Source organism: Prinia subflava, chromosome 4, assembly GCF_021018805.1.
Source record: "Prinia subflava isolate CZ2003 ecotype Zambia chromosome 4, Cam_Psub_1.2, whole genome shotgun sequence".
NCBI classification, from domain to species: domain Eukaryota; kingdom Metazoa; phylum Chordata; class Aves; order Passeriformes; family Cisticolidae; genus Prinia; species Prinia subflava.
The window spans coordinates 57150596-57164643 of record NC_086250.1 but is presented as its reverse complement, the minus strand read 5'-3'; the positions used below and the strand labels follow the sequence as shown (position 1 = coordinate 57164643).

At 38.1% G+C, this 14048-nt stretch overlaps 1 protein-coding gene across 3 annotated transcripts in view; it reads left to right on the top strand.

Annotated features, from left to right (window-relative positions):
- The window catches only part of TAFA5 (TAFA chemokine like family member 5), a 408002-nt gene extending 394567 nt beyond the window's left edge, over positions 1 to 13435 (top strand). For 2 of the 3 annotated variants that reach the window (XM_063396826.1, XM_063396827.1), the window contains exon 4: positions 11947 to 13435. In XM_063396826.1, the coding sequence (XP_063252896.1) occupies positions 11947 to 11955 (9 nt within the window). In that variant the 3' untranslated portion in view covers positions 11956 to 13435. Of the gene's footprint in view, positions 1 to 10502; positions 10596 to 11946 lie in introns of all 3 variants that reach the window. The other variant, XR_010080303.1, reaches the window with a different exon arrangement.
- Positions 13436 to 14048: the final 613 nt, after the last annotated feature.

The window sequence follows — 14048 nt, the reverse complement described above, 5'->3', positions numbered from 1 at the left end:
TGATATTTATGAAATGTTTCCTAGCATGTCTGGCAGAGTCAGTAATACATTTTCCTCTTTTTCTGTTTTGTCTCTTGTTTCTATAGCATCTGAGTTTTGTGTGATTTCTCATTAAACATTCTCAAGTTTCACCCACGCAGGCCATCTGGACTATAGTTAATATTTTAGGACCTATCCCCTTAACTTTGATGTACTTTCATGTAACTGCTAAAACATGGTGATATCTCTTCCTTCTGTCTTGAAAACCTCCTCCTCACTAACCCAGACATACCATAGGAACCAAGGGCTTGATACTGCCAGCAGCTGAACTCTTTCAGATCTCTTCTATATTTTTTCAAATCTGAGAAAATCTATGATGAGAAAAAGAAATCTGTGAACTCTCAGCAGCAAAAATCTTACCATAGTGAAAAGCCTAAATTCCTAAAGCATAAAATATTGTATTAAAAATAAGTTTCATGTCAGTAGTTCTTGAAGCTGATTTGTTGCATTAGATTATGAACACAAAAATGGTACTGTGATGACCAGCACAGGAACAGTGTGACCCACTAAAATGGATTCACTCATGACACTGTCAATATCATAGTTACATCCTGTCTTCACCTGAAGTTTATTTCCCCCTTATGAATACAATAGCTCATTGCATTTCATCTAAGTAACTGTTTCATGAATCAACAAGTTCTGTTCCACACCTATGATTGGAACAAGCATTTTACTCTAATTTAACCCAGAAGTATCTCTCAAATAGCTCAGTCACTTTTGAAATGGTCTTTGGGTCTGATGTTACTATTTGTCATTCTGATAAAGTGAAAACAAGCTTGGAAGATAACAAAGGGCAGATAAATGTTTTTAAGAAAGAAACTGACAGCTCTCATAATGCTTGTGCCTAGAGTAATAAGACACTTATCGATGATCTCATCCTCCTGATCCTGTGAGGTCACTGTAATGACATTTCTTTCTTAAGAAATGGTTAGAAACCATAGAAATGTTTCATGGTCAGTCTCATAATGTTGACTAACTGAACCACTATCACTTACTTCTAAAGCACACCACTGATCATGACTGGTATCTTATTCTTCTTCCCTGCCACCTGCATCCTTTGACCCAGATGAAATGCTCAGTCACAAGGATGTGGTTTGGGCATTGATGCGTGTGCAGTGGGTCACTCCTGACTAGGGGAGGCACACTGAGCCCCTAGCAGGAGCTGCTTGGAACCTTTTGGCTTGTGAAAAGAGAGTGAGGGCAGAATTCAGTTCCCTTCACTCATATGTCCAGGGCAGCCTATATGTTCCAAGAGACTAAGATATATTCAGGAGTGTAACAAGGGCTTTTAAAGTAGCCCCTGTAGGCAGGGAGAGATACCCAAGTGTGTCCAACAGACAGTAGGTATCTCATGGAGAATTGAGCTGACTGACTGAGATCACAATCATCACATATAATACCTACATTCAGGTTTCATGACCTCTGACTTTGACCCAAGGAAACTGTAATAATGGCAAGTTAAAGGGCTGTCATGAAAGAGACACTGCATTAGGCATCTCTAAAATCTGGTTGAGAAAGGTTTTACAAGGTAGGGTATCCATCCCAATTCTAGGAGAGGCACATGAGACTGATATCTTTGAGAGAAGCTAAGATTTACTTCCTCTCCTGCTCCTCAAAAGTTTTAGTGAGGCTGCTTTTGTATAGTCCTCCTTTTTGTCTGTATAAATTTATTGCAAATTACAGAAAATTCCTTGATGTTTGCCACAGTTTAAATTTCCTCCTTTGTTGTTTGTTTTCAGATACTGCAGAAATCTGATCACCACAGAACCGCTTGCCAAAATAGCAGAGAAACAGGGTAGAGAGAGTAATGGTGATCTTGCCAAAGAATTTTGATCCAATATGCTGCACAATGCACAGAGTGCTCTGCCTCAGCAGTCATTGAAACACTGGTTGTTTCTGAGACTCTTCATCCATAACCTGTGTTAAGTTTAAATATATTTGCACTGTTAATCAGAATGCTACACAGTATAATGGATGTAGGTGTCTGCTATGCCTAAATGTGTTATTCTAGGGGATTCAAATAGTTTTAATTTGCTAGTTCAGGATAATGAGCCTTAAATTCTGTCTCATTCTTCTTCCCACTTCTTCACCATAGTCATGCACAGCTTTACCTGAGGATGAGCATAGGTGTGCAAAAGGATATTTTACTGAGGATTATAAGAATGTAACACAAAACAAACATAAACATTTCCTGGAGTGAAGAACACTAGGACTTGAATGTCTGTAAGCTGTATGGATACATTGTCATTAAACAGAAAATCAGTATATGTTGCTTTAAGCACAATCCCCTATATCTATTAATTTACCCCTTAGCCTGTCAAGAAATATTCTCTCCGTCTTCAAATTGTGAAGAAAACACTACATTAAGTCACTACATTTCCCACTATCCTTTCACAATGTCTGTGGTTGAATGATGGACTGAAAGATCTCTAGAAAACCTTGGCTTTAATCTGATACAAAATGATAGTTGCCTTTTTGAAGAATATCCATTTCACTTTCCTGAAGAATCTCACTGTTTCTGTGATGAGGTGTTTTAGGGAAAGATTTTTCTCATTTTGGAAATCATCCTTAAGGCCAGGAACTATTATCTTATAAACCTGCTAACAAGGATGTAACAATCTGTTAGTCCAGGACTTTTTGGATTTGAACTGAAAGTGAATAAGATCAAGGTTTAAAAAATGAATTATTTTATGCTATCATATACTTATTTTGTTTTATCTGTACATATTAGAGGATTGTCTAACAGTTGCCTTTTAGAAAAATTTACCTTCAGAGGATTTTCCCTTTGCAGAGGATGTAAGGACTAAGAGCAGTAATAGACTTTCTTCTGTTTACATATCTACCTACATGTGAGCTGTGTTGAAGACCACACTTGCTCTTCTGCTTTCAGTGGATGTCTATGTGTTATTTCTACAGAAAATTGTTGTATATGTTCCTGCTTTTGTTTTCAAATATGTCTCTGAGAGAATAAAAACCCTCCTGCATTCTTCTTCCCTGACCTATATATATTCCTCCTCTTCTCTGATTCCCCATAGTTGTCCACTTACTACTTTCTCCTCAAGTCCTAGACAAAGGCTAAACAGAGTAATTCTAAATTAAAAAAATTATTTCTCATACACAAAATATTTATAAAGATTGCTTGTCAGAAGTAATTTACAGTGCTACATTGCTTTCTGGAATGATGTGGAACATGACTGCTTTCTTAAACAATCATTTGTCAAATGGAGTACATAAAGCAGACAAGGTATTTCACTAGTGAATATTGACTATGCAGTTCCTTCACAAGCAGTTGAACTTCCAGTTTAAAGCTTATGCTTTTAAAGTCAGAATTAGCTCTTTTAAGGGGTGAAATATCCTAAATATTTGCTCTAAACACATATTGCATTTTTGATGTATTATTCAACCATTTTCACAATCAGTTCCAGTTTTACTGAGTATGAGACTAACCTTGCTTCAGCCCAACCACCTGTCAGTCAGACAGTAGTCCCAGATGTCCTTGAACAATCTTTTTAATTAGAAAAGAAAAATTAATTCTTATATTCATGTGTGGACTTCAGTGCTGGATAAAGTCCTTTTTTGGTTTTTGGTTTTTTGGGGTTTTTTCCATGATGTAGACTAGTAAATTTAACTATAGGCAGGATTATTTGTTAAACTTTATAATTAAAAGTCACATAACACTCTTAACAAAATACTCTTCTATTGTTTCAATAAAAGCATTATTTTATGGAAAATCATTGTATTTATTGGATTTATTAGTACACGAAAATATTTAAGTCACTATTTTTCATGAGACTATTCAATGTAATTAAGCTTATAGCCTTGTTAAGGTTTGTTAGTTTATAAAGAATATGCTTTGAATATAGGTATATAGGTATGAACATTCAAAATTCAGTAAAAAATAAGTTATTGCATTTAAACAAAAAATAAGTTTGTAGATACATTGGTGATTTAATCTGAACTTGTCTCCTACCTTAGAGAAAAGTGTCAGAAATGCTTAGAAATATACATATAAATATAAATAAATATATAAATATAAAATAACTCAGGTTATTGTTTCAGTATTCTGAGGAAAGCTCATGGCTAGTCTTAGACAGTTTCAATCATGCTAATATTGCAGTTGCTTTTTATTTGAAGAGTAAAAGTGTGACAGAGAAGTAGTAATTTTTTCAAGTTTACAATTCCACACCAGTTACAAACCTTCCTTAGTTTTATCTGCCGTAAACCTTCATATATGTGCATACCTCAAACCAATTTAAAAGAGCAGAAAGAAGTCAGATAAAATTGAGTTACTTGCTCAAGGTCTTTAGCTGGAGTTATTTTAAGGGTTATTTATTATTTTAGCCAGCACATGAGAGATGAAAACACACTTCCTTGCATTGTTGTGCCTTATAAGATGTGTGATGCTCTTCATCTTTCCTTCTTTCCATCCATGTTGCTTGAAGGGCCAGATTTTGGACTTTCACAAGGGGCAAAATGAGACCTGCCTTGCTCTTTTGTTATCCACAACAGTTTAAAACGCTACTTTGAGTAGAGTAAAAATCTCCTACAATCACCTTTGTATCCAAGAGCTCTGAATGTTCTGAGGACAGATATTCTTGCTGCTTTCTCTTCTCAACCAATGCTGACCTGGGGTGTGAGTCCACAACTGGCTGAAGGTGAGCCAGCAGTGAGCCCAGGTAGCCAAGAAGGCCAGTGTCACCCTGGCTTGCATCAATAACAGTGTGGCCAGGAGGACCAGGGCAGTGATTGTCCTCCTGTTCTCAGCACTGGTGAGCCATACCTTGAATCCTGTGTTCAGTTCTGGGCCCCTCACTGCAAGAGAGACACTGAGGTGCTGGAGCATGTTCAGAGAAAGGCATGGAGCTGGTGAAGAGTCTGGAGCACAAGGGGCTCATTTTAAGGAGCAGCTGAGGGAGCTGGAGGTGCTTAGTCTGGAGAAAAGGAGGCTCAGGGGTGATCTTATTGCTGTCTACAAGTGCCTGCAGGGAGGTTGTAGAAAGGTGGGGATCACACACTCAAGCGACTAGTGGCAGGAGAGGAGGCAGCTTCAAGCTGTACCAGGTGAGGATCAGGTTTGGGGTCAGGAAGAATTTGTTCACTGAAGGGTTGTCAGGCATTGGAACAGGTTGTGCAGGGAGGTGGTGGAGTCACCATCCCTGGAAGCGTTCGATGACAAACTGCACGTGGTACTTAGTGCCATGGTCTAGTTGACAAGGGGATGATGAAGATTGGAGCTGATGACCTTAGAGGCCTTGTCCAACCTAAATGAGTCTGTGATTCTGCCACCTTCATTGCTTTTGCTTAGCATATGCTCAGATGCCACAAAGCAAGCTTGTGTTATTATACATGCTTAAGGCTGAGCTCTTAAACAAGGGTTACCTACATGACCTGGGCTCAAATGTCTTTCAGCTGGGTTACAACGTGTGGTTCTAACATTTTCAGTCATTGTGAGGATTATCTAATTACAACAACAGTCCCACTTCCTTCACTGCTATTGCTTACGAAATAATAGGCAATTCAGAAGAAGAACAAAATGTATGATCTGACCCAGTGTATTCCAAGATCTTGTAAGTAAAAAAAGGTAATATGAGACAAAAAGGGTTTTAACAGAAAAGGAAATTAATGATCATGATGATAGTCCTGGCAGATGGTCAGGGGAAGTTGAGGAGATAGGACTAGAAGTGTTATTTAATGGGAAATGAGACTTTTTGTTTTTTTTCAAGACAGACTGGTATTAAAACCGTTATTGGGAAAAAAATCTTTTGCAAAGAGTCTCAGATTTAGAATAAACACTTCTTTCTGTGTCAGGTTTGAATAGTGGAAGTGAAAAGAAACAAGTAATGGGTGTTAAAAGAAAAGGCATTTTCTTTTTGAGGTGGCTGATGATGGGATTCTGCTATCTGTAACTCAGGAACGCTATTTTGTTGGCGTGCAGCACAGGAAACTATGCCTGCATATACACTACCTAATACATTAAACTTCTTTTTATAAATATTCACCCAGAAGCACAGACACTAAATTTGTGCAATCTCATAGCTCCTAGTTCTACAGGTACTCTTTTTTGAACTCTGAAATTTTTCTTCCTGTGGCTACCTCAGAGAGACAGAATACAGCATTAAGTAGAGCAGCTTTCATGTTTCTTTTTTTTATTCCTAATAGCTGCAGATACTTTAGATATAAATTAACTTGTCCTTTTATTTTCTGAAGACTAAGCAATTCAGTTTGTGTATATGAACAGCATGGAGAAAAGGAGAGGAAGGGAGGGAAACAAAATAAATTTTCAGGAGGGACTATGGGAGTTCTCATGAATGAAACAGGTCATTGCTACTCCTTGGATCATCACCAGAAATTTACATTTTTATTCCCATAAAGCAGGAGGTATCTTGCAAGGCAGTGTAATGTTTTCCTAGGGCATTTTAATGCTTTTACATCTTTCTGCATCATATATGCTTAGTTTTTTAGGGACCTAGAACTGAGAGCCACAAAAGCAGAGGGGAAAGGCATGCTGTTTATCTGACTTGCAGTCAGTTGGTAAAAGGTTTGGAACTGTTTCTATTATGAGTTGATTTGTGAGTCAGAGACTGGCTCAACCTGCAGCCATCTCTGTGAATTTTCTTTGTGTAAAAAGAACCCAAACAAAAAAAAAGCTGTTTGTAATGATGGATGCTGTGCAGTATCCTCAGATCCACAGAGGCATAAGACTGTAGTTGAAAGTGTAAAACACACAATTTAGACAAGTAGTTCAGCTTTTAAGCAACACTGAAACATCTTTAAAATGATCTATTACTTTGTAGGTATCCAGAAAATTTCCAGAAATCAGTTCTGGAAACATGACAGGTAGAATTGCCATCAAAGAGTGCCAATATGACTGCAATAAAAGTAAAAGTCATGTAAAAGCACTTGGCTACTGTAGCAAAAAAACCCCAACTTTGGTGAACTCTTTATTCTAAAAACAGAGAGTGAAAAAACAGATGAAACTGCTAAAGTTTTATCAGGCTTGACATGGAATTGTTGGTCTTTATGTGGATTCCATATAAAGTAAAAGGTCAAGATGTACTTGAAACTGAATCCTAACTGAAAATATTTCCCACTTGCAGTAAGCCTGGCTCAACTTTCTGGTTGTGATGAGAAATTCAAACATTTTTGTCACTCAGTTAAAACCTACATACTACTCTGAAAGAGAGGTTTTTGTGGAGGTTTCTTTTGGTGGAAAGCCTGTGTAAGTCAGCAAAGAGTCATATATTCTTATCTTCTCAAGGTGACCTGTATAACTTCTTTTCCTTTGTTTTGACCATAAAAATGAAGAAATAAAATGGTTTATGGGCCATTAGAGCACAGCTGGGGATAGACTGACCCTTATTCTACTTCCTCCAGAGTAAGACAAATTAAGTGGACTGTGTTAAAATTGCTCTAATAATCCAAATACTCTCAGGACATATTCAAGCCAGCCAAGAACAAGAGTAAGATGTATATGATCATGTGAACTGTACTGCTTCTTATGTTTTGGATTATTAGCAGGAAAATTTGTTTTCCTCTTGAGAGTATTCCTCACACAGGGGCTTGGACTTCCACTACTTCCAGTAGTATTTTAATCTTTGGTACTAGATGCTCACTCAGTACCTCAGATTTAGAGAAACTCAAACTTACAGCCCAAATATTTGGCTCCTTCCAAAGGAAGCAGAAGCTGCTGTCTGGAGTGCTGGGACAAATTCTTACTTCACTGAAGTCAGTGACAAACAGACATGTGCATTGGTGCCTAGAAATTACATTAGTTCTGTGTATAAACAGAAGAAGTGTTCTGTGTGATAGTTATGCAGTCTTCCTTTGATTTGATGCTGCTACAATTTCTGTAAATGAAGGGAAAAAAAGAACCAAAACAATGTGAAAACAAATTTCCCAGGCTTTGAAGCAGTTTTATGTAAGTAGTTATTTAATTTAGAGTTATTATTGCAATCTGATGAGCTAATTAATGTTCTAAAATTGGTGCCAAAAAGACATCAAGAGCACCATTTTACTTTAAACTTGCTTATTGGGGAAGTGGTCCTTCTCATGTGTTTCAATTCATGTTTTCAATAGTTAGAGAAGTAGACGGAGACCAGCAGAACTGCCACCCTGGGCTTCCATGGAGTAGATTACAGGTCTTTCAGTCTGACTTTGGTGCCAGGGAAGGTCATGGAGCAGATGATCTTGAGTCATACTATGGCATGTGCACAGGGTATCAGACCCAGCCAGCATGGGTTTATGAAAGGCACTGACCTGCTGGACCAACCCCGTCTACTGCCAGAGCTACCTACTCAGCAAATGAGGGAAAGGCTGCAGATGTTGTCTACCTGAACTTTATTCAAGCCTTTTCCACTGTTTTCCACAGCATTCTCCTGGCAAAAATTGGCTGGTTTGATAGGTTCACCCTTCACTGGATAAAAAAAAAAATACTGGATGGCTGAGCCCAGAAAGTGGTGGTGAATAGAATTAAATCTGGCTAGCAGACAGTTGTTAATGATGTTCCTCAGGGCTCAGTGCTGGGGCCAGTTCTGCTTAATATCTCAATCAGTGATCTGGACAAGGGCATTGAGTGCACCCTCAGTCAGTTCACAAATGACACCAAGTTGGATGGAAGTGTTTATCTGCTGGAAAGTAGAAGGAATCTGCAGAGGGATCTGGACAGGCAGGATCAGTGGGCTGAGGACAAGTATAGGAGGTTCTACAAGGTGAAGTGGTGAATCCTGCACTGGGGTCACAACAACCCTATGCAGCGCTACTGGGCTGGGGAAGAGTGGATGGAAAACAACCCAGCAGAAAAGGACCTGAGAGTGCTGGTCAACAGCAGCTGAACATGAGCCAGCTGTGCCCAGGCAGCCAGAAATGCCAATGGAATCCTGGATTGTATCCACAGTAGTATGGTCAGCAGGACCAGGTAGGGATTTTCTCCCTTTACTCGGCACTGGTGAGGCCACACCTCAAATCCTGTGTTCAGTTTTGGGCCTCTCACTTACAAGAAAGATATTGAAATACTGGACCATGTCCAGAGAAGGGCAGCAAAGCTTGGAAAGGGTCTGGAGCACAAGCTTTTTGAGGAGTGGCTGAGGGAGCTGAGGTTGTTTAGGCTGGAGGAAAGGAGGCTCAGGAGACACTTTATCACTCTGAAAGGAGGTTGTAGCCAGAAGGGGGTCAGTCTGTTTTCCCAAGCAACAAGTGATAGAATGAGTGCTGTCATACTCAAGTTGCACTGGGGAGGTTTATACTGGATATTAGTCAAAATTTCTTCATTAAAAGGATAGTCAAACTTTGGCAGAGGCTACACATGGAAGTGATTGAATCACCATCCTTGGAAGTTTTAAAAACATATGTATATGTGGTCCTTATGGGCATGGTTCAGTGGTGGACTTGGCAGTGCTGGGATGGACTTGATGGTCTTAAATGTACTTTTCAACCTAACTGATTCTATGATTCTATTCTATGGCTTGAATTATAAATAGTAAATGAGTCCTTTTTATTTTTTTTAGGATTCCCTCTTTTCTCTTATTTGATCTGTCTGTTTTTCTGGGGAGTGATTAATTTACCTGTAATGAGGAACAAAAGGGAAAAAAACAGGAGGTGGGAGGGTAGGTGTGCATTCTCTTCCTCTTCTCTGGACTCATTGTGCTCTCTCTTATCTTCTCTCTACTTTTTATCTGTTATTCTTATTACCTCTTCTTACTTCTTTTTCATGCCTTCATTAGTAAGATACTTACACTTCCCTGGCTAACCTATGCATTTTTCCTCCTTTCATTTCATTTTCTCCTGTCATTGTCTAAAGTTGTAAATTCACCTTCTGTTCTCTAATCTGTTCCTCTTCCTGTGATCTCTTTATTTCAAGCCTGCTCTATGCCCTTCCTCAGCATTTTTAAAGTGCATAACTTTCTCCCCTCTTCTCATCTCCTTTTAAAGTGTTAATACCATATTCATGCAGCAGGGGTGTTCAAGGTGGCGACAGGCATAGCAAGGAAGGAAGGAAGCTTTTATCCCCATGAAATTACAAAGCAGCAGGTTATCTCTGAATGGATGTTGTTGTACTTGAATTCTCTCTTCCTCCTGGGACTAACATGGTAGAGAAGTACACTATGAAATCACTGAATATACAGTCCATCAGCAGTTTACGCTGTTGCTTTTAGCTGTGGGCCATTCTGGCATAATAAAGGAAAGATGGAGCTGTCAAACTAATTCTTAACACATAGCAGTTTACTTTCAGACCTAATAAACCATAAATCGTTTGCTTTGTGTCTTGCAACCTAAAAAGTATTACTACCTTAAAAGTTGTATTCTTTTCTAATGGGAAGAAAAATAGGGGGCATAGCAGGAAGTTCAAGAAAGAGTTTAAAGGGGAAAGAGGGCAATTAATAGAAGCAAAACATTATTTCTCTTGCTGAAAGTATATTTAAGAAGGGGAATATATCACAATAATCAACCAGGTTTTTTGCCTTCAGCCTGTCTGAGGCCATGTGGTTTGGAGATCTGATCACTAGTCCGAAAAGAAAAGGCTGTTTGCAAGATTTCTGGGGTGTTTTTTCCTGGAAAAGGTGAGAGGACAAAAGCAGAAATCTATGACATGCACTTTATGCCTTGTAAGGAAGTATTCATCTGTCTATCTGCCTCTCTCTCTCTCTTTCTTTCTTTCTACATACATATATATAGAGATCCATATGTTTCAAGCTGTCACTAAATTGATTTGGAGGCAGATTTTTCTTTCATGTACTGCTCTGGAGATTAGGTTAAAAATGCAATATTTAATATATGGCTTAAACCAATTGAATAGAGTTTTGTTATTTGTTTTGCTCTTTTACATTCACTGTTCAGTATTTTATGGAGTTTTGCATGGTATTTCCATCAGTAATAACATTTCTGACTACTTGGAGACAGAACAATGCCAAAGCAGAAGACAGTGTTTGAAAATTCAAACAGCATGTTGTAACAATCATGCTTGCTTAATACACTCTACAACATTTTAGTGTATGCAGAATCTGTGGAATTTTTAAACCATTTCTAAACTCCTATTTTGGGTGACCATGAGTTACTGGCTCTCTGTTGTATAAATAAGTCATTATTTTGTCATTTGTTTTTGTGCTGTCTTCCAGTACTCTTGATTTCTTTCATAGTGTGAACTTTGGTTCTGTTTCACTTTCAAAATACTGCTTCCATTCAATTTTCTTTGCAACAGGTTCACTGGGCAGTACTTTGCCCATTTTTATTATCTTGTGTTTTGTTTGGGTTTTTTCGGGTTTTTTTCTGTTGTTGTCTGTTTTTACTTGGGGTTTTGTTCATTTGTTTTTGATCTTTTTTCCTGGTGCATAACTAAAACAATTTTCTGATTAAACTGACTATTAATAGGCATTATTTACATTAATTTGCACTTATAATAGAATCACTAGAGGGCAGTATTGATTAAATTAGGCACACTCTAGTGCTCTTTGGAAACTTAACTGCAGAAAAGCCTCCAGTACAAATATCTTTGCATTTTTAATATATAGCTTTCAAGTCCATTTTTCATTGCAGCCTAAACATAAAAAGTAAAAGTAATCTTAGTCACCATGTATATTTGACATTGTTATTTGTAACTTTAATATGTGTAAAAGAACATTCTGTGATTTTTATGAGAATGTGCATGAAGCTTAGTAGAAATTAGATGACACTGAAGTTATTGTAAGTTATAATTTATTAGAAATAATTAATAAAGCATAAAATTTTAATAATAAAATATAGGTTTTTCTATGTTTTTTCTCAGGGAAAATGCTGTGCAAAAATAAATATCTTCTAATTCATTAACTGTCTCCTTGAAAAAATCTCAATACAATGTATTTTATGATAATGGACAACGAAGATAAGCAGAATTGTAAATTAAACACTGACACATTTGTTCTTATCGATTTACAGGTCTCCTGACAAATGCAGCAACACAGAATCCTCGTAGGAGTGGTTTAGGCTCTCTGTGAGCTACTTAACTTAGTCAAGTTTCACTGCTGTTGATCATCATCTGTTCTATGTCATCAGCTCAACTGTCTGTTTCTCTGTATCTCATGAATGACAGCATAATTCCTCTGCATTGAGCTAAAGTTTGTTCTACCATTCTAAGGATCACTGGACTAAGGAATATAGAAAAAGAGATATGCTTGGGCATTAGCAATACAAAAAAGTTCATGGTTAACGTTTCATCTGCGTTATACACCACTGCTGGACTTGCTGTTACCTACATGTTTCAATCTGAAGAGTCTGCTACAATGAAGAGTATCATCCCAATCAGCCTTAGAGAAGACTGTTTTGCCTATGGGAGGACACTGAGGTGCAAAAGAGAAACTCTTCTTGTGCCCTAAACTGTCTGAATTGCTTTTATTTTCTTATACTTTCAGTATTTACAATAGACCAAAGAGCAAAATCTATTTTAAAGTGGACACAATCTTACTCTTAAGAGAGTTATGTCATTAAATTGAAGGAGGTCTCCACAAAGACATGATTCCAGCTTTCACAAAGCTGAAATGTTGTCCAGCAGGTGTCTTTATGGGAAGCTGAAGTAAAACTAACTCAGAGACCTGCTCTTGAAATGCCATGTTCAAGAGAACATAACGGAGCACTGAGAGAAAATGACCTATGTTTGAAAAAATTGGACAGAAAGAACACAAACTGTCTACACGGCACCTTTATTCCTCTGTACTTAGATTGACTTTCTCGTACTAAAATCATTTTCAGTTTTAACCAGTTAAACCGGCCTCTTCTACAGTTCCATTTTTGATAGTTAAAGTTGGATAATACAGTATTTGCAAAGAGCATGTTTGGTCATCTGTGGCCTATGTCTCATCTGATACACCATTTAGCACCAGAAAGCAAATTAAAGAGAAAACAAAAGTAACACTTGTTTGAAAGAGATCATTAAATGTATTTTGAAAAGCCTAAAGTTATATATTTAACAGTTTTTATATGTTGTATATTTGTAGAAAATCCTATTTAACAATTAACGTGATAACTCTGACAGTCATGAAAAGTGGTTCAGAGTTAAGTTGTGTTTTATTACTTCAGTTGTCTCTGAAGTGACCGGTGTAGTTTGCTTTCTTCCATTGGGACATTCTGGATGTAAAGCATGACCAGAGAGGACTGTGTAGAAAAAGCAAAGAATAATGTTGTTTATATTACATAAATGCATTCAACCATTGCACTGTTGGAAGGCATTTTTTAATTTTTTATTTTATTTTTATTTTTTTGTCTTTATGTACTGATAAAAATAGAGTGTAAAATATTTTACTCATTGATCTTCATAGCAAGGTTTTCCTTCCTTCCTTCCTTCCTTCCTTCCTTCCTTCCTTCCTTCCTTCCTTCCTTCCTTCCTTCCTTCCTTCCTTCCTTCCTTCCTTCCTTCCTTCCTTCCTTCCTTCCTTCCTTCCTTCCTTCCTTCCTTCCTTCCTTCCTTCCTTCCTTCCTTCCTTCCTTCCTTCCTTCCTTCCTTCCTTCCTTCCTTCCTTCCTTCCTTCCTTCCTTCCTTCCTTCCTTCCTTCCTTCCTTCCTTCCTTCCTTCCTTCCTTCCTTCCTTCCTTCCTTCCTTCCTTCCTTCCTTCCTTCCTTCCTTCCTTCCTTCCTTCCTTCCTTCCTTCCTTCCTTCCTTCCTTCCTTCCTTCCTTCCTTCCTTCCTTCCTTCCTTCCTTCCTTCCTTCCTTCCTTCCTTCCTTCCTTCCTTCCTTCCTTCCTTCCTTCCCTCCTTCCTTCCTTCCCTCCTTCCTTCCTTCCCTCCTTCCTTCCTTCCCTCCTTCCTTCCTTCCCTCCTTCCTTCCTTCCCTCCTTCCTTCCTTCCCTCCTTCCTTCCTTCCCTCCTTCCTTCCTTCCCTCCTTCCTTCCTTCCTTCCTTCCTTCCTTCCTTCCTTCCTTCCTTCCTTCCTTCCTTCCTTCCTTCCTTCCTTCCTTCCTTCCTTCCTTCCTTCCTTTTATGTAAGGATCAGTTTGAAACCTGTTCCTTGATCCCATTTTCAGTGTTTTACCTCATTGTTAGAAAG